The 21,784-nt window shown below is 38.1% G+C and overlaps 1 protein-coding gene and 1 long non-coding RNA gene across 6 annotated transcripts in view; one reads left to right on the top strand and one right to left on the bottom strand.

Moving 5' to 3' along the window:
- LOC147842214 (uncharacterized) overlaps positions 1-21,784 on the bottom strand; it is a 115,981-nt gene that overhangs the window by 21,142 nt on the left and 73,055 nt on the right. Inside the window, exon 3 of the long non-coding RNA XR_015501602.1 lies at positions 14,522-14,570. This is a non-coding gene — a long non-coding RNA (uncharacterized LOC147842214). The remainder of the gene's footprint in view (positions 1-14,521; positions 14,571-21,784) is intronic.
- Positions 1-21,784, top strand: part of mctp1b (multiple C2 domains, transmembrane 1b) — a 69,604-nt gene that overhangs the window by 11,501 nt on the left and 36,319 nt on the right. For all 5 annotated transcript variants that reach the window (XM_087271351.1, XM_087271349.1, XM_087271350.1 and 2 more), the window contains exons 2-5: positions 13,472-13,586; positions 14,070-14,212; positions 14,471-14,550; positions 18,066-18,186. In XM_087271351.1, coding sequence (XP_087127477.1) covers positions 13,472-13,586; positions 14,070-14,212; positions 14,471-14,550; positions 18,066-18,186 — 459 coding nt within the window. The remainder of the gene's footprint in view (positions 1-13,471; positions 13,587-14,069; positions 14,213-14,470; positions 14,551-18,065; positions 18,187-21,784) is intronic.

The following is a 21,784-nucleotide window of genomic DNA, read 5'->3' as shown; positions in this document are numbered from 1 at the left end:
TGGGTTATGGACAGGTTTGGTGGTATGGGCAGGTTTAAGGGTGGGTTAAGGTGTAAGGGATGGTCAATAGTATATTTACAAATGTAATTACAAAAGTTAATTACAGATATAATTACATACATGTATTTAATCAAGCATGTGCACAGTAAATACATGTATTTACACAATAAGTACATTGTAACAAACTATTAGTTCCTGTGTAAGTACATATTAGTTAAGACCACTTAATATAAAGTGGGACCATAAATTGTAACTTGCTTTGTAAAAAAAAAAGCATAAAAAATGTTGAAATAAAGTGCAAAAAATAATAAATCTACAGATATTTTCATTAAAATTTTTTACAGAAAATCACTGTTATTTTTTTGTAAAACACTTATTGTCTAACTTTATTGAACGCATTTATTTGATTGTAATAATCTAGGAATAATCTATAATCTAGGTATAATCTAGAAATAATAATCTGTCTGAAAAGTCCCTTTTTACATTTTTTTTTTTGTTTTTTTTACAGTGTAGTACAGCAATTATTAATCATAGTTCAGCATTTACTAATGCATTATTAACATCCAAACTCATGCTTGTAAACATTAATGCACTGCAGTTAACCTCAACTAACAATCAATGGCTTAATTTTCATTAACTTTATTTAAGACTGCAATAAATACAGTGTTTGTTCATGTTAGTAAATGCATGAACTAATACAGCCTTATTCTAAAGTGTTGCCATACTATGTTCCTAAAACCTACTTCTTTAAATAGTCAAATAGAAACACATGCGTGGCTCCTGTTTTGAGTCATAAATGTGAAACCCATAACAATAAATCAAGTTTTACTCTAATAATCACTGAAATTAAGCAGCATTTCTGTATGTAAAAGCTCAATCTTCAATATTTCCTATAGCAGCCGCAGACAGAGAAGCACACAAACACCTCAGGATCATACAGGAGCTCTCTTTACTCCAGCGCAGGTCTGGACTTGACAAAGACTTTAGGTATGGAGCTCCTGCACCGTCTTTGTCATTAGATTTTATTGAGCTTGTTCTGCGATGCAGAAGTGTGCATGTTTTTGTGCTTGCTTTAACACTTCCATATCAGTTTCCTATAGGAGAAATGACTAGGAGTAATAATAAACGGCAGACAAAAGAGCAAACTACTCGCTCTACAAACAAGTATGCTCATGACTGCGCATGCAAAAGTAGAATAATACAACACAGAAAAGGTCCATTTGCAATATGAAACAGCAGAACGAGCTGTGTTTGACGTCTGAAAATCAATGGAAGTGAATGAGAGCGGAGGTGTCAAGCTGAAAAAGAAGCACTAGAGTAAGCAGCGCAACCAAAAGAAAAGCTATGACCTGAAGAGATTAGATTGATAATTTATTAAACAGATAAACACAAATCAATGATTCTGATGTTTAGCTCATGTTTGGGCCAGCACAGAACACTAGCGGAGATGTAAAATGAGAATATTTACAGATAATAGTGAAGTGTTCCTTTAAACAGATCATGTTTCCAATCTTACAGCATTACCTCTACTATAAGTGTGTTACGCAGATCCCCTGAGGCTCTACAGAGAACCACAGACTGTACTCATTTAAAGGGGAAGTTCACCCAAAAACGGAAATTCTGTCATCATCTGTATTCGTATGTAATATGTTATGCTCATCATATTTCTAATGATATAACACAAAAGAAGATATCCTGAAGAATGCTGCAAAAAAACAGCCATTGACTACCATGGTATTTTTTGTTCCTATACACTACCTGACACAAGTCTTGTCTCCTATTCAAGTTTTCTGAACACAAATAATAATTGACTTCTAGTTGATAATTGGTATGAAAAGTGGCTTATATGAAAGGCAAAGGCCTCTAGATCAGGGGTTCTCAACTGGTTTGGCCATGAGACCAACATTTTTACATGGTCATCAAGCCTCAACCCAAGTTTTTAGGAACTATAATACAATTTTAGGAATTATACTTAATTTGTATTTATTTGTCAACATAAACAAGCAGTGACAGATACATCATAAGAAATTCACCAAGACTTACAAATAAACTATTTTATTGCTGCACTCAAAAAAAAATAATTTGTTGAATGAACATGATTTAATCGTGGCACCCTTTATGCATCTAATCCAATCAAGTAAACCTGAACTGCTTTGAACATGTTGTATGGACACAAAGCAAATTTGTAGATGAAACATGGTTTCAATATGTCAGTCTAACTTCTTTGCAACTAATTGACTCAAAATGTTTGTGTTGTGTTATTCTAATTAAAATGATTCTAATTTACTCAATGTAACACTAAAGCTTTACTTTAACAATATTATGTCCTGTTAAATCAGCTAGTAAATTTCTTGTTCAATATTGTTGTTTTAATTCATTCATTCATTTTCTTGTCGGCTTAGTCCCTTTATTAATCCGGGGTCGCCACAGCGGAATGAACCGCCAACTTATCCAGCACGTTTTTTTTACGCAGCAGATGCCCTTCCAGCCGCAACCCATCTGGGAAACATTCACACACACACACTCATACACACGGACAATTTAGCCTACCCAATTCACCTGTACCGCATGTCTTTGGACTGTAGGGGAAACCGGAGCACCCGGAGGAAACCCACGCGAAGGCAGGGAGAACATGCAAACTCCACACAGAAACGCCAACTGAGCCGAGGTTCGAACCAGCAACCCAGCGACCTTCTTGCTGTGAGGCGAACGTGCTACCCACTGCACCACTGTTGTTTAAATTACATTTTTTAAATGACAATACTATGATTTACTAAGATTTAAAATTAAGTAATTCAACACAAAAAGGACAGAAAACATGTTATATATATATTTCTTTTATTATAGCCTTTAGCAGGCACCAATCACATTTAAACAAATTTCTTCTTTAATATTCTGATACAAAATGTTATATAATATCCAAAATTGTAATATGTAATATAAAATGAATAAGAAACATTTAGCCAACAAAATAACCTTGGCTCTTAAGAAAACTGCTCCCCAAGCAATACCTGTAGGACGTTAACATCATTTTTTTTACCAATTGAGTTTAAACAGTTTTCTTCACTTTGGTACTCCTATTCAAAATGTAAAAGTATAAAATGTATAGGAAACATATAGCCAGCAACATAACATGCAGAACATTCAAGCTCTTGGGAAAACCAATTCCCAAACTGTGCCGAAAACACGCGGTGATACTTCTTCGTATGGTGACATCCACACGCACTACCGCCACCTACTGATATGCGCGAAGTGACTCTCCAGAGTGAGAGTTGTCGATTTGAAGCGTCTCAGTCTCATTGAATCAACATGTTCTGATCAAATTCATTTGATTATTTCTTGATTCAGTTCCAAATAACATGAATTAATCATTTAACATACGTAAACTTGATTTGTTCTTTTCAATCTGACAAATTGTTATTTTGTAAATGCAATACATGCCTAGTTGATTTTTTTGAGTGTGTCATTTAATAAAATGGATCAAATTATAGACATATTACAAAGTAAAAACGACAAATACTGTTAATAATAAACTGTTTATAAAACATGTTTTCTGGTTTCTAAATGTTGTTTATATTTAGAAGGTTTCATGTTCTCTAATGAGAGCACCTCACTACATATGACACTCTGAGGCTTTAAATCGTTTTTGTTGTCAATATACATATATACATACTTTACATGTTTGGGGTCGTACTTGCGCTTCACATGTAAAACGGTAGGGTTGTCTCACACGCATTTCAAAATAAAAGTCCGGTATAAGCAAAATAAGTAAAAAATGTAACTTTTGTTGTTTTTTTTTTGACCACACACTCCGCGACCCACTGAAAATGTTCCTGCGACCCACTTTTGTGTCATGACCCACCAGTTGAGAAACACTGCTCTAGATTTTGCTTATTTGAGCACAATTAAATCTGATCATTTCTTGATGTTGACTGATTTGATGAGGACAGTGCGGTCTGACTCTGCTCAGACTAAAGTCTCGTCACTGAACAGAAATAATGTCCTGTATAGAGTATAAAGTCCTGCTGCAGTGGAGACAGAATGAATATTGTGTCTGACTCCATCATGAGCTTGGAGGACTGCATCCATACATCTCTGACATGACTGATCACTGATTAATAAAGTCATCTGGAATGAAGAAGAAAGCCTTCCTGCAGGACTCCCAGAGTTCATCAAGAGTCTTTGTGTTCATCTTCAATGCCTCCTCCATCTTACCCCAGACATGCTCAATAATGTTCATATCTGGTGCCTGGCCTGGCCAATCCTAGAGCAGCTTTGCTATTAGGAGCTTTGATGTGGAGGCTGAAGTATGAGAAGGAGTGCTATACTGCTGAAGAATTGTCCCTCTCCTGTGGTTTGTAATGTAATGGGCAGCACAGATGTCTTGATACCTCAGGCTGTTGATGTTGCAGATCTCTCACACGCCCCCATACTGAATACAACCCCAAACCATGATGTCTCCTTCACCAAACTTGACTGATTTCTGTGGGAATCTTGGTCCATGCTGGTTCCAGTAGGTCTTCTGTAGTATTGGTGATGATTGGGATGCAGATCAACAGATGATTCAACAGAGAAATCCACCTTCTGACACTCTTACACATCATCAACTAGAAGTCGAGTTATTATTTGTAGCTCTTACAACTGGGATCAACCACAAGACTTTTGTCAGGTAGTGTAGATGTCGACGGCTTTTTTCCAACATTAATAATGAGAATAACTCTAACATTCTATAGTCTAACATTCTTCAGAGTATCTTCTTCTTTGTTAAACAGAAGAAAGAAGTTTAGAACCACTTGAATGTGAAAGTGTAAGTGAACGGTGAGGGCGACGGTACCTTCAAAAGCTGTTGTTTAACAGGAAGTTGGCTTGTAACTTTAAATACCGCAGTGTGAACTGTTGCATCTTCCTGTTGAACTTCTCAACAACTTACACAGAAATTGGAGGCATTACTTTTATGTATTTGTGTTTAAAGAACGGATCTGTGTGGGATATACTTTTGCTCAAAATCACTCTCACTGAATACAAGGAGATGCATCTGAATGACCTCTAATGAAAATAAATAGTTTGAGGTGTCACTGTTTCCACTTCATGCAGGGTCTTGAACTTGATTTGATTGAACATTCCCTTGATCTTTAACCTATAAACGCTAATACGACTATAAAAAACATCCTGCAAAAGTCAGAATTATGATTATTTAAAATGATTATAAGATGGACATCTTTAAAATAGTTTATTTGTAAGTCTTGGTGAATTTCTTATGATGTATCTGTCACTGCTTGTTTATGTTGACAAATAAATACAAATTAAGTATAATTCCTGAAATTATATTATAGTTCCTAAAAACCTGGTTCAAGCCTCGGCTGGGTTAGTTGGCATTTCTTTTCGGAGTTTGCATGTTCTCCCTGTGTTTGCAGGAACAAGAAAGAAAATACTGTAAATATAATAGAAAATTTAAAAATGATACAAAACTAATTGCATTATTGATTGTAACTTTTTGTAATTACTAAATGGAAATACACTGACCGGCCACTTTATTAGGTACACCTGTCCCACTGCTTGTTAACGCAAACTTCTAATCAGCCAATCACATGGCAGCAATTAATGCATTTAGGCATGTAGGCATGGTCAAGACGATCTGCTGCAGTTCAAAGCGAGCACGTTTGGGATGTGGTGGAACGGGAGATTGGCATCATGGATGTGCAGCAAATCTGCAGCAACTGTGTGATGCTATCATGTCAATATGGAGCAAAATCTCTGAGGAATATTTCCAGTAGCTTGTTGAATCTCTGCCATGAAGGATTAAAGCAGTTCTGAAGGTAAAAGGGGTCCAACCTGGTACTAGTAAGCTGTACCTAATAAAGTGGCCGGTAAGTGTAAAAAGGTCTCCTTAGAATAAATAGTTTCCAAGAAATCCTTAATTCTATATAATATTATTGTCATATTGATATATTCAACACAGGCTCATTCTGAAAATGTACCCTTATATACATTTCTAGAGAGCGCCAAATATGTCTCAGGAGCTACATATTTTTGCAGCTTTTGTATTCGCAAATCCACAAGAGGGTGCTGTGTATGCTTTTCAGATCTTAAATTTGAGACTGCCATTCGTGCGTGCTGTTCTCACGTAAATTCACCAGAGGCTTTTTGGAAGCGTTCTTTACCAAACTCGAACTCCATCACTGTGGTCAACTCCTCTCTGCGTCTCAAATCCGCCGATATACATTTCGAGCCACCTCCTCAATTTATTGTTACAGCTGTTGTTATTTTTATTATTATCATTATTATTATTATTATTACCAGCATGAGTATATTATAGTTATCAAGTTAATAATCTATCATACATATATTTAATATTATTCTTCCATGTCGGTTTGTATAATTCATAACTAGCATTGATATAGTGTTTTCTTTTTTTATTTATTTAGTTTTTATTATTTATTTATTTTTTTTGCTTATTCTCATTGCTTTGTTTGCTGAACTTTATTTATTTTATTTTATTTTTCACTCTTTTTGTTTCTTTTCTTTTTCTTCGATTCCTCCCCTTCATTTTCTGTTTTTTAATTTTATTATTTATTTATTTATTTATTTTTATTATTATTATTTTATTAATTTTTGTTTATTATTATTAGTTTATTTTCTCTTTTCCTCTCTTTCCCCTTCTACTTACTACTTACTACTATTATTATTATTTATTATTATTGTTATTATTATTATTATTATTATTATTATTATTATTATTATTACTTGTCCTCTCCCTGATTTCCCATCCTCCCCTTTCCTCGACATCTTTGTCATAAATGGTATTACTTTTATTTTTTGTTATCATTATTATTATTACTGTTCTGACTTGTCCTGTTATCTTTTCATTATCATTATTACAAGTATTTACACCATTATCATTAGTAAGGTTGAAGTTGTTGTAGTTGTAACGGTAGTAGTTGTAGTAGTAGTAGTAGTAGTAGTAGTTGAAGTAGTAGTCATTGTAATAGTATCGATTGTTATTGAGTAATTGTTACGGAGATTATAGAAGTTGTAGTTCATGTAGTAGTAGATGTCATTGGTATAGTAGTAGCAGAAGTAGTAATGGTGTGGTAGTTACAGTAGTAGTAGTAGTCGTTGTTGGTAGTAATATCAGTAGTAGATGTTGTTGATGTAGATGTAGTAGAAGTGATTGTAGTAGTAGTAGTAGTAGTAGTCGCAGTAGACATTGTAGTGGTAGTCGTTGTAGTAGTATCAGTATTAGTAGACACTTTAGTAGTAGTAGTCGTGGTTGTAGCTGTAGTAGAAGCAGTAGTAGTTGTAATATAAGTAACTTTCTGTAGTAGTAGTTGGTGTAGCACTTGTGATTTATTATTATTGTTGTCAGTTATTACTGTTGTCCTTTCTCTCTTTTTACTCTCATATTTACTATCATACATTAATAAGCATTGTTGTTACTCCCTCCCTCTGACTGGTTTCTTTCTATATGTTTTATTAATATCTGTGACACTTGCTTCATTTATTGACTGTTATTGTTCCTTATGTATGTACTCTGACCTGTCCACCAAGTTACCTTTACATGCATACACACACTCACACGCACACACTCACGCACATACCAGTACATGACTATATTGTTGATGTTTTTGTTTTGTTTTTGTTTTGTTGGTTGCTTTGTATTTGTTATCTGTTGATGTTTTCTTGTATTTGTATGATTTTTGCATATTCTAATAAAAAAAAACAAAAAACAAAAAAAAAACAATAAACAAGAATAACCTGTAAAAAAAAAAAACATTTCGAGCCACTGGGCAAACTGGTAACAGCAGAAAAGCCGTTCATATGGAGATAAGCGGTCAGCTGGTGAGCGAGAAAAGGAACGGCATCATACCGCCCCGTAACGTTCATTTTGCCAACATAATTCCTGATCTCCAGAAATGCATACAGGGCTACGTTTTCAGAATGAGCCAATGTTGGATATATTATAAACTTTTTTTTTTTTTTTGCCAAATTGCAAAGCCCTAAAAAAGTCACATAAATCTGGAGCATTTTACTTTTTAAATCACATTTTAAGCTGAGATTTATTTGCACATTATTTGCCAGAGATTTACATTAAATGCTTGTAGGACAGACATAATACTAAAAATTGTTATAAATAAAATAAAAGAACAGCAAATTTCACACCAGAGTAGAGGTCTGCATTAATAAATTTTCAAATAAAGCGCGGGAGCGATCGGTAACAGGTTTAATTTGGGGTGGGAGCGGGCTGTCTAGCAATATCGCGCCCGACTCCCGAGCGGCACGCGTATGTGTGTGTAAATGAAATAGCGCGATGCTGTGTTTAGCTTGTTTGTTGCTGTGTGTATGTGTCAAAGCTCTCTCGCTCTCATTCGCGCGCGCATACACACACACCTCTCATTCGCGTGTGCGCGCTAATGAGAGCGAGAGAGCTTTGCCTGTGTGTGTGCTTGGTGCTTATGTGTGTGTGTGTGTGTGTGCTAGTGCGTGCAAATGAGAGACAGAGCCAGAGAGCTTTGCCTGTGTGTGTGCTTGGTGCTTATGTGTGTGTGTGTGTGTATGCTAGTGCGCGCAAATGAGAGACAGAGAGAGAGAGCTTTGTCTGTGTGTGTGTGCTTGGTGCTATGTGTGTGTGTGTGTTTATACAGACAGCTTGTTATAGGCTGTCTGGACTCTGTAAAGCTGGGTGGTTTTCGGTTTTGTTCTCCCCCAGCTCTTTCCAGCGGGATCGGGCGCGGCGGATAGAAAACGGGGCGGGTCGGGCAGCGGGACAACAAATGCTTAATATAAGTGGGAGTGGTCAGGTTCGGGCTAAAACCTGGCGGGTGCGGGCGGGAGCGGGATTCAAAATTTAGTCCCGTGCAGATCTCTACATCAGAGCTTCATAACTCATACCAGAGCGTCATTACTTAATATAAAAATAATAATAATAATAGTAAAACATTTGACAGCCAATCAGAAACCTGCTTTACAATGCTTCACATGCTTTAAATAATCAAACACTGTGCACCGGTGCAGGTAATAAATATAGCTGTGGTTATATTTTATTTATAAGTTATCATCTAGGTGTGAATGAAGTATTAATCATCTATAGAGTAGATGTGTAGGTGTTTGAGCTGTGACTCTCAGTTTCAGCAGACGAGGAAGTGAAAGCTGTCCTTCATTATTTTTGGATGTTATTGAGACACTATTGAGATGTTATCTCAGTGAAATGCCATGAGAAGATAAATATTGTTTCTCTAAATATCAGTGAGCCATGAGCACATCACTAACACACACCAGGATGTGTTCAGGGGAATCCCCAATATAATAATGAATATTCTTAATTTTTGACAAACTCAATATTGTCATTAAACAGGATGTTAAACACTGCATGTCTAAAAGAAATGCAAATCACCTGGGTTCAGCTGACACTGCAAACACATTTAGCGTTGACAGAAAAGTGTTTTTGACCTCATCGCTTACTCAAGGCTGAAAAAAGGAAGTGTTTTCTCAGTGTGTGTTGTGCCAAATATTGCCGTGTGTTTATGTGACATAATTTGTGGTTTTGTTTTCTGATGCCCCAAAATGTTAAATTCCGTCTTATAACTCGTTCCGCACCACTGGCACCACAAACATTAACTGTTCCTCAAATCATTTACTCGTTATGAAGAGATGTGCTTATACTTCATTAATGAGGACCTGATGACTTACTGAAGTATGGATACTGTAGAGAACACCTTAGCAACCACATACTGTAGAACACACCTAAGCAACCATATAGAATACACCCTGAACACTTTAGCAACAACATACTGTAGGACACACATTAGCCACAACATACTGTAGGATACACCTTAGCAACAACATACTGTAGAACACACCTTAGCAACCATATAGAATACACCCTGAACACTTTAGCAACCCCATACTGTAGAACACACATAAGCAACAACATACTGTAGGATACACCTTAGCAACAATATACTGTAGGACACACCTTAGCACCAACATACTGTAGGACACACCTTAGCAACAATATACTGTAGGACACACCTTAGCAACAACATACTGTAGGACACACCTTAGCAACAACATACTGTAGGATACACCTTAGCAACAACATACTGTAGGACACACCTTAGCAACAATATACTGTAGGACACACCTTAGCAACAACATACTGTAGGACACACCTTAGCAACAACATACTGTAGGATACACCTTAGCAACAACATACTGTAGGACACACCTTAGCAACAACATACTGTAGGACACACATTAGCAACAACATACTGTATGATACACCTTAGCAACAACATACTGTAGAACACACCTTAGCAACCATATAGAATACACCCTGAACACTTTAGCAACCCCATACTGTAGAACACACATAAGCAACAACATACTGTAGGATACACCTTAGCAACAATATACTGTAGGACACACCTTAGCACCAACATACTGTAGGACACACCTTAGCAACAATATACTGTAGGACACACCTTAGCAACAACATACTGTAGGACACACCTTAGCAACAATATACTGTAGGACACACCAAAGCAACAACATACTGTAGGACACACCTTAGCAACAATATACTGTAGGACACACCAAAGCAACAACATATTGTAGGACACACCTTAGCAACAACATACTGTAGCAACCATATAGAACACACCCTGAACACTTTAGCAACCGCATACTGTAGGACACACCAAAGCAACAACATATTGTAGGACACACCTTAGCAACAACATACTGTAGGACACACCTTAGCAACAACATACTGTTGGACACACCAAAGCAACAACATACTGTAGGACACACCTTAGCAACAATATACTGTAGGACACACCTTAGCAACCATATAGAATATACCCTGAACACTTTAGCAACCATATAATGTAGATCACACCTTAGCAACCACATACTGTAGCAACCATATAGAACACACCCTGAACACTTTAGCAACCCCATACTGTAGAACACACATAAGCAACAACATACTGTAGGACACACCTTAGCAACAACATACTGTAGGACACACCTTAGCAACAATATACTGTAGGACACACCTTAGAAACAACATACTGTAGGACACACCTTAACAACAATACAGAACAAACACAGAACACCCTTGCAACCCAATACTGTAGGATACACCTAAGCAACCCCTTACTGTAGAACACACCTTAGCAACAAAATAGAAAACACCCAGAAACCTTGGCAACCACATGCTATAGAATAAACCCAGCAACCATATAGAACACCACCAAAAAATCACCCTAGCAACCTCTTACAATAGAACACATCATAGCAACCACAAACTGTAGAATATACTAAAACAACAATATAGAACACACCCAGAAAACCCTAGCAACCCCATACTGTTGAACACATCTTAGCAATCATAGAACACACCCAGAATACCTTAGCAATACTATACTGAACACAACCCAGCAACCATACAGAACAGACTTAGTACTCCTTTGCAACCACATACTGTAGAACACACCTTAGCAACTATTAAAACGCACCCAGAACACCCTAGCAACCCCATATTGTAGAAGACACCTTAGGAACCGTATAGAACAGACAACCACATACTGTAGAATAAACCCAGCAACCATATAGAACACCACCAAAAAACACCCTTGCAACCTCTTACAAAAGAACACATCATAGCAACCACATACTGTTGAACACACCTTAGCAACCCTATACTGTAGAACACACCAAACCAAAAACTGATAACACTCCCAAAAATCCCCAGCGACCCTATACTGTAGAACACACTTTAGCAACCACATACAGTTGAACACAACTTAGCAACCAGATAGAACACATAACACCCTAGTAGCAACCCCATACTGTAGAACACACCTTTGCAACTACATACTGTAGAACACAGTTTAGCAAACATATAGAACACACACAGAACATCTCAACAATCCCATAATGCTGAACACACCTTAGCTACCATAGAACATACCCAGAACACCTTAGCAACCACATAGTGTCGATCCAACCTTAGCAACCTCATACACCCAAAACACCCTAGCAACCCCATACTGTACAACATACCTTAGCAACAATAGAACACACCCAGAACACCTTAGCAACCACAATGTAGATCACACCTTAGCAACCACATAAAGTACAACACACCCAGAACACCCTAGCAACACCAAAGAATGGATACTGTAGAACACACCTTAGAAACCACATACTGTAGAACACACTTTAGCAACCATAGAATACACCCAGAACACCTTAGCAACCACATATTGTAAAACCATAGAGCACACACAGAAGACATTGGCAATCACATACTGCAGAACACACCTTAACAACCATAGAACACACCCAGAACACCTTAGCAACCACATATTGTAAACACACATTAGCAACCATAGAGCACACACAGAAGACGTTGGCAACCACATACTGCAGAACACACCTTAACATCCTTAGAACACACACAGAACACCTTAGCAACCACATATTGTAAACACACATTAGCAATCATAGAGCACACATAGAACACCTTAGCAACCACCTACTGCAGAACACACCTTAACAACTTTCGAACACACCCGGAACACCTTAGCAACCATATACTGTAGAACAAACTTTAACAACTTTAGAACACCTTAGCAACCACATATTGTAAAACGCACCTTAGCAACCATAGAACACACCAGAACACTTTAGCAACCACAAACTGTAGAACACATCTTAGCAACCTGAAAACACATCCAGAACACCTTAGCAATCAAATATTGTAAAACTCACCTCAGCAACCATAGAACACACCAAGAACACGTTAGCAACTACGTACTGTAGAAAACACCTTAGCAAAAATATAGAACACGCCCAGAACACCTTAGCCACCACATACTGTAGAACACACCTTTTTTAAAAACTTTTTTCTTAGCATCCATATAGAACACACCAACGCCCTAGCAACCCCATACTGTACAACACGCCTTAGCAACCCCATACTGTACAACAAACCTTAGCAAAAATATAGAACACACCCAGAAAACCCTAGCAACCCCATACTGTACAACACACCTTAGCAAACACATAATGTAGAGAACTCATTAGCAACCATTTAGAACACAACAAGTACACCCTAGCAACCTCTTACAGTAGGACACACCTTAGCAACCACATACTGTAGCAACCATATAGAACACACCCTGAACACTTTAGCAACCCCATACTGTAGAACACACATAAGCAACAACATACTGTAGGACACACCTTAGAACATACCCAGAACACCTTAGCAACTACATAGTGTCGATCCAACCTTAGCAACCTCATACACACAAAACACCCTAGCAACCCCAAACTGTACAACACCCCGTAGCAACAATATAGAACACACCCAGAATAACACCTACTAATAACCCCGTGTGTATTTGCAGAGGTCATAATCATGCGCACTGATGTTTCTGGGCCAATGTCTGTTTTGTTTCAGGGTGTTACTACAGTTGCTAAGGGTACTGTACAGCCTGCACTGCCCACTTCAACACTGTACCAGCTGGATATCGTGCTGAAAAGAGGAAACAACCTCGCCATTCGAGACCGCGCCGGTAACATGCTGTTGTTTCTTCTCATCTTAAAGGGGCAGTTCACAGCATCGGTTCACATACAGTTAAATCCAAAATTATTCGCCCCCATGTTAATTTTCTTATTCAAATATTTCCCAAATGATGTTGAACAGATTCAGGATTTTTTCACAGTATTTCCTCTAATATTTGTTCTTCTGGAGAAAGTCTTATTTGTTTTATTTCGGCGAGAATAAAAGCAGTTTTTAATAGTTTTAATGCCATTTAAAGGTCAATATTATTAGCCCCCTTAAGCAATATTAGTTTTGGATTGTCTCCAGAACAAACCACTGTTATACAATGACTTGCCTAATTACCCTAACCTGCTTATCAGGCTTAGAACAAATGCAGGATGAGTAAACGTTGCCAGAATTTTCATTTTTGAGTGTACTGTCCCTTTAAGAGACGTATCTGTATATATACGATCACAGTGAGAAATAAAGGTGTGTTTTGTATGTTGCATTTCAGGAACGAGTGACCCATATGTGAAGTTTAAATTAGCCGGTAAAGAGGTTTTCCGTAGTAAAATCATCCAGAAGAACCTGAACCCGGTTTGGGATGAACGCGTTTGCCTAATAGTGGACAACCTTAAAGAGCCTCTGTATATGAAGGTAAAAGTCTTCTTTTATCGCATAGATGTCTGTAGAAACTAAGAAACCTAATGGCAATTTAATATTTACATGTCATACATATATACACTCACCGGCCACTTTATTAGGTACACCTGTCTGACTGCTCGTTGACTCAAATTTCTGATTAGCCAAACTCATGGCAGCAGGAATTACATGTACATCTGATTACCAATGTCTTATACTAAAATCCTGAATCATCTTTATTAAAATGTACTTGCCTTTTTTACTCTGTTTTAGGTGTTTGACTATGATTTTGGCCTTCAGGATGATTTTATGGGCTCGGCTTACCTTTACCTGGAGTCTCTAGAGCAGCAGAGGTATCACGTCTTCAACATTACTGCCAAAAAACAAGAGAATTCAAGATTTAGTATCAAATTCATACAATTAGATCAACAATAAAACAGTTCAATGCATGCAACATTTAGCGGTTGTTATCTGGGAATAATGAACCTCAGAATGTTGTGATCAGAAGTGAGTAATCCAGACAGCCGTGTAATAATGCACTCAGTTAAAATACTTGGGTTAAAAATACCCCAACATATAACCCAACTATAGGTTATTATTGCACCTTCCCTACTATGGGTTATTTTAACCCAGTGCATTGGGTTATTTTGGGTAAATTTAATATTTTCCCCATTCTGGTATAAAATTGCTACTATTACAAGTACCACTATTAATTATGGCTGTGTAAATAAATAACATACAGTCTTCAAAATCATTGTAAATGCTTTATTTCCATTACATTTTAAGTTCTAGACACGTACTTGTTTTTAGCCATTTAATATAGATCGTTATGACGTGCGCGTTTGTATCATCAATAATTAAGAGTGCTGGGGTGAAACTAACATAAAACACACGACACGGAGAGGTCATTTGATTAAAAAAACAACAACGTTATTGCGTTAAAGCTTAAATAAACATTATAACGCAAAAACAACATTACGTATGCATAATAATATAGCTGTTCTGTGTTAAAGGGCACATAGTTTACCCCTTTTTTTAATCTCACGCATATTCTTTTGTACATCTGAATGAACGTGAAACTGAGCGCAACATGCACGAGCACAAAACCCCTCCCTGCCTCCTCCCCCGTATGAATATGCAAATGACTACTTTGGCAAAACCCAACAAAAAAAGCAACGGCAAAAGCAAGAAGAGAAACTCTGAACAGAATGTGAATTGGAGGTGCTGCTTTCGGAGGTAGACCGGAGAAGAGCGGTGTTATTTGCAAATTTGTCCTCCGGAATTAACAACAAAAGAAAAAAATAAAGAGGGAGAGTTTAGCTGATGCGGTCAACACAGTTGGGTCTGAACATCGCACTGAGTGCATTAAAAAAGAAATAGTGTGATTTATAGGTGTAAAATATTGCGGAGTCTTTATTGGTCTCAGTGGCGCAGCTCGTAAGACGCGTGTCAACATGTTTAGACACGTTCGATCATGAACTCGTTTCGAATCCAGTGTCTGATGAACTCTTTCTTCTTTTTTCCCCGCTACATATCAGATTTTGCCAACTATTTATCACGTGAAAGACAAGTAGGAATCATTAATAAGTCTGTGCATCATATTTTATTTGCACATTTATTGAATGGAAATGTTTCTGATTCACACATGCAAATTCATCTTCAGATAGTGTCTTTATAGCAATGTGTGTGCAGTAGATTACTCAGATTACATTGGGAAAACAGGCGACTGCTGCAAATTGCGCTTTAATGTTTAGCTGGTCAACTGTATGGTATGGAAACCTTATATACCTGCTAGATGAACCCGTCTCATACAGCTGCCATTGCAAGGCTCAGACACTTTGTAGAGAGGAATTTAACACAACTGCCTCTAGGAGTCGCCAATGGAAATAAAACAGACACGCACAAATAATGTGCGTACGCCTGCCAGAAAGCTGCCGTGAAGCTGCGCACATTCCCACGTTCAGTTCATCGTTAGTAAATCTAAACGTGAGCGATTCTGAGCGTGAAACCTGGCGTAAAAGTTTTTGTGCGTACGCAGCGTTGATACATGAGGCCCCTGATGTTTTTATTATAACGTGTTTAAAAGTGTCATGTTGCGGGCGTGTACACAGTTTGCTGTTTTAGGGGCGTGTTGCTTCACATGAAAATTAGTTTCAGCTTCCCACCCAACGTAACAAGGGGGCGGAGCCAAGAGCTCCCCCGCTCTGTGTTTGCAATAGACAGGCAGACAGAGAGAAGGAGCAGGAGTGAGAAGATCAGCATTCAGCTGTACATGTACGACTTGTGTCTTTGTATAGTTTTACAGCCAACTGTGTGCTAGTTTTAAGTGCCGAGCTTGTACACCGAGACTAATAACCACACACACTGAATTAACTTTGACTGAGGCAGCGGATGCGTCGCTCGAATCCGCGACTCGGCACACTAGACTCTCTCAGTGGTGCGGCAGAAACATGAAGTTTCCCGAATCATCGCGCCAAGCATTTTAGAATTCTAACCACAGGTTTCCATCAGGGCACACACAAAACTCGCCCCAAGTTAGCAGCTGTCCGCGGCGCCCAGTCGCCGACTTAAAGCGCCACTGCGTGCACCTCGACAGAAACCTACGCCCAGAATTCCAAAATGCATGGTGCTGCGTCAGCGTTGCCCCACGCAGAGCGGAGTGTCTGGTGTGCCACCTGCAGGCAAGTTTGTTATTTTATTTCCAATGGAGAGACGCGCACATGAGGCAACATGCTTGCACTTTTCCAGCTGCACCTAGTTAAGATCACAGAGAGCTTCTGTGACCTCGAGAAATACAAACGGCTGAAGTTTAAGGTAGAATGAAAAGTACACGTTTGCAAACCTACCTAAGGTACAACCAATAATTCTGATTAGAGCGATAATGTGGAGAATATTGATCTTGTGTTGAGCCCAATGAGCCTTACATCTAAAAACAGAGCACGGCTGTTCCTTTAGCGATTTCGCTTTGACTAGCGCTGAAAATGGCGGACACGAAACGACAAACTGAGGATTAGGTGAGGCGCCTGTCAATCAAAATTGGTGGGCGGGGGGATCGCACTCCTACGTCAAGTTGCAGTCACTTTGAAAATTGCTCCAATTGGTCCACTGTTTTTATGTTGTTAAATTGAAAAAAAAAAGGACTGTGTGTGTGTATATCCCCCCAATATGATGGTCTCTACACTGTACCTACACATGTCTGTGCAAAAAGCTTGAAAAATAGATTTTTTACCATAGGTGCCCTTTAAATCAGTTAACTATTGAAATTCAAAATATTGAACCCAACTGGTTGAGTTATTAATTAATAATCCAATAAAGGTTAAAAATGACTCAACAAAGCACCAAATATTGAACCCAACTGGTTAAGTTATTATTAAATAATCCAATAAAGGTTAAATATAACCTAACAATGCACCAAATATTGAACCCAACTGGTTATTATTAAATAATACAATAAAGGTTAAATATAACCTAACAATGCACCAAATATTTAACCCAACTGGTTGAGTTATTAATAAATAATCCAATAAAGGTTAAAAATAACTCAACAATGCACCAAATATTGAACCCAACTGGTTGAGTTATTAAATAAATAATCTAATAAAGGTTAAAAATAATTCAACAAAGCACCAAATATTGAACCCAACTGGTTGAGTTATTAAATAAATAATCCAATAAAGGTTAAAAATAACTCAACAAAGCACTCAATGTTTTTAACTCAACCACTGGGTTAAATAAATAACTCAAGGTTTTTTAGAGTGCAGAATAAACGCTTCAGTCTTTTACAACAGCTGCTGATTAACCTGTCAGGCCTTGTTCTGTGAGGACAATCGGCTACATGTACTTTATCCCTTATGTGTTTTTGATGCAGACCTCTTGATGTTCGGCTGGACCTTCAGGACCCTCACTGCCCTGATCAGGACTTGGGCTCTCTAGAGCTGACGGTCACTCTTTACCCGAGAAGCCCAGCGGACAGAGAGGCGCTCAGACAGGTGGTCAGACTCAGTAATATTGTTTATGTTGCTTATTTGTACAATTCAATTTTGTTGACTTGGGCTCACTGAATGGAAAGGCTAAGTATAAGTCTTGTTCTTCGGTGGTCGAGAAAGCTTAACATGCTGGAATTAAAGAAAGACGAGCAATTACAAAGAAACGCCAGCAAATTAGGAAGACAGCATACGTGTTGTAAATCTTCACAAATACATTTAGAAAATGCCTGCATTCTCTCAAAATACATGCAAATAGTTGGGAACACAACGGAAATGGGTAAAGTCTAGATCGGATATGCGGCCGGCCGGAAGTGCAATATGCACATTAATAAAGCAGCATTTTTTCATGACACTGTATAACAATAATTCATATTTTTACAGTACTGTGAGGGTTGGATTTAGGGTTGGGGTGGGGGTAGGCGTTAAAAAAAACATTTTATTGGGTAATTTAATAGATAGCATAACTAATACTCGGTACAACTACAGCTTTTACATTACTGTGACGGTTGGGTTTAGGGTTGGGGTGGGGGTAGACGTTAATAAAATACAACAAATGAGAAATTTAATAAATAATAGAAATAATTCGCGTTAACTTCCGGCCGCAAACGTATCCGCTCTAGCAACAACCACGGAAATGTTTCAAAGGAACCCTACAACACGCCGGACCTGGCTGGGATTTGTTTATTGTGCTGTGACTATTAATCAGTTAACAAGCTAATCAAGGGCTGTTTCTCAATTCCAAGAACGCAGAGAACAGACTTGCGTTCTTGTGGAGAGCGGTCTTGCCAGGTGTCTTCGGAAGAACGAACTCAAGAGACCGCGAGGGCAGAGAATGCGTCCTTTGAGAAATGGGATGCTGCGTTCTTCCTGATGGTCACATGACCTTCAGGTGTTTTAAATGATAAATTATTTAAACATTACAGCACTCATACAACGATGTATTGTTTCCCCCCTCTTCAAAATATATACTTTGCATAAAAACATTATAAATATACTCTGCACAATATAAATAAAACAGATTTTAATACGAATTCCAGCAAACAAACAACCCTTAATGTGTTTATCCCTTTATTAAGATGTTCATGTTAATGTTTACTTTCACCGTTTCATTTAGGGAAACTCCTGAGGTAAATAAGTGATATCTCTGAACTTTGATAATAAATCTAAATAAAATGCAGCGCTTCCCACCTCCAGCCGCAATGACTTCTGGGACTTCCAGAGCGAGTTCAGTGCTCAAGTCTGCATCATTGCGTCCTCGATATCAAGAACACATCCGGGAAGTTTCAGGCGTCCTCCGTACTTGCGGTCTTGAGTATTGGAACTGAACTTTGGCAGCTGATGATGACGTTGCACGAGAACACGAGAACGCAAGACCGCTAAAAAACGCATATTGAGAAACAGCCAAGGTCTTACTAGGTATACTTGAAACATTCAGGCAGGTGTGTTGAGGCAAGTTGGAGCTAAACCATGCAGGGACACTGGCCCTCCAGGACAGAGATTGGTGACCCCTGCTGTAGGTGATCTTTGAAAGGTGAGTTTTTGTTTATTTTAACATTCTGACTACATAATTTCCTTGGCATTTGCATATTATTAGCCTAAATAACCATAACCTAAATAGCCGGTTTCGTCACATTTTAGGGTCCCCTTGAAACATATTTACATTTTTACATTTACATTTAGTCATTTAGCAGACGCTTTTATCCAAAGCGACTTACAAATGAGGACAAGGAAGCAACTTACACAACTAAGAGCAACAATGAATAAGTGCTATAGGCAAGTTTCAGGTCTGTAAAGTCTAAGAAGGGAAGTATTAGTAGTATTAGTATTTTTTATTTTATTATTATTTTTTTTGTACAGTTAGTGTGATATTCAGAGAGGCAATTGCAGATTAGGAAGAGAAGTGGAGACTAAATAGTTGAGTTTTTAGTCGTTTCTTGAAGACAGCGAGTGACTCTGCTGTTCTGCTGCAGTTAGGGAGTTCATTCCACCAACTGGGCAGATTGAGCGTGAGCGTTCGCGAAAGTGATTTCTTCCCTCTTTGGGATGGAACCACGAGGCGACGTTTATTCACAGAACGCAAGTTTCTGGAGGGCACATAGATCTGCAGAAGTGAGAGCAGATAAGAAGGAGCAAAGCCAGAAGTCGCTTTGTAAGCAAACATCAGAGTTTTGAATTTGATGCGAGCAGCAACTGGCAGCCAGTGCAAACGGATGAGCAGCGGAGTGACATGTGCTCGTTTAGGTTCATTGAAGACCACTCGTGCTGCTGCGTTCTGGAGCAGCTGAAGAGGCTTGATAGAGTTAGCTGGAAGCCCAACTAGTAGAGATATGCGTTATGTTCTGTGCTTTTCCATGTATTGTGAAAAAATGCCAGGGTTATCTGAATTTGTTTGCGTTGTGAGAAAATGCAGAGCATTTATTAAATGTGTTTGGGTTGTGAGGATTTGCAACACATATGCTTTCAAACCGATGAGGATCTTTTCTTTTTTTGCTGGCGCTTTCTGTAATTGCATGTGTTTTTATAAGTGCAGCACATTAATCACTCTCACTTTATAATTCGCATCATTGGATGGAAACATGTGTTATGAAACTGTACAGATGCAGTATGTAGGATTGACACCTAGTGGTTGAACTAGGTATTGCAGTCCAAATTCAAAATACTGGCGTGTTTTTTCATCCAGCACTTGCTTCTTAGACTTGACACAAACACAGGTTGCCAGATTGATGGCACAAACAGCAGCGAGTATGCCTGACGATCCAGCCTTACACATTTTGAGCTGCTCAGCTAATGCTTACATATAATAATTGTAATGTTTGTGGATTAAAAATCATCTCATCTGGTACAGCAGGCTCGCCTGAAATGCTCTGTGAGAGACACTGCACGGGGATGATGGGACGTTTGTGCTTTCTGCATAATGCATGGAGAGACTCTGAATTAGACATTAGAAAGCTGCTGCACTGTGCAGACGGCAGGAGAAAACATCAGAATTCACATGGTGTTCCTGCAACACATGCAAACATTCACAGACACGTCGCATTCAGAGACTTTTGTACAGTAAAATGATGAAGTGAGGTCAAACATTACTGCCACATGTATGGATTTACAGTGGAAAGAACTGTCTTGCAGGACCGGGACATAAATAAACACAAGTATAAACTAGAGCTCTGTGATATTGAAGATTAATATGATATGCGATAGCATGATAAATAATTAACATATACTGTTACTAGTTGACTATACACTTAACTTAAGACACTATAGAGCACAGGTGTCAAACTCAGTTCCTGGAGGGCCGCAGCTCTGCACAGTTTAGTTCCAACCCTAATTAAACACACCTGATCAAACTAATTGAGTCCTTCAGGCTTGTTTGAAACCTACAGCAGGGTCTCTGCAGATATCATAATGTCAAATTTAAGACTTTTTAAAACCTTTTTAAGACCATTAAGTATTAAATTTAAGACCTATATCGCAATATCAAAAACACGCGAGAGAAAATGAAAAAGCACAAAATTAGGGGTAAAATAAAGTTATTTAAATTGAACAGTAGTAAAGTCAGGTTAAATACACCATTGACGAAACAGATTAAGGCTTTTATACTTGA

The sequence above is a fragment of the Danio rerio genome, chromosome 10, assembly GCF_052040795.2.
Source record: "Danio rerio strain M-AB ecotype USA chromosome 10, GRCz13ab, whole genome shotgun sequence".
In the NCBI taxonomy this organism is placed as follows: domain Eukaryota; kingdom Metazoa; phylum Chordata; class Actinopteri; order Cypriniformes; family Danionidae; genus Danio; species Danio rerio.
This window is presented reverse-complemented; position numbering and strand designations above follow the sequence as displayed.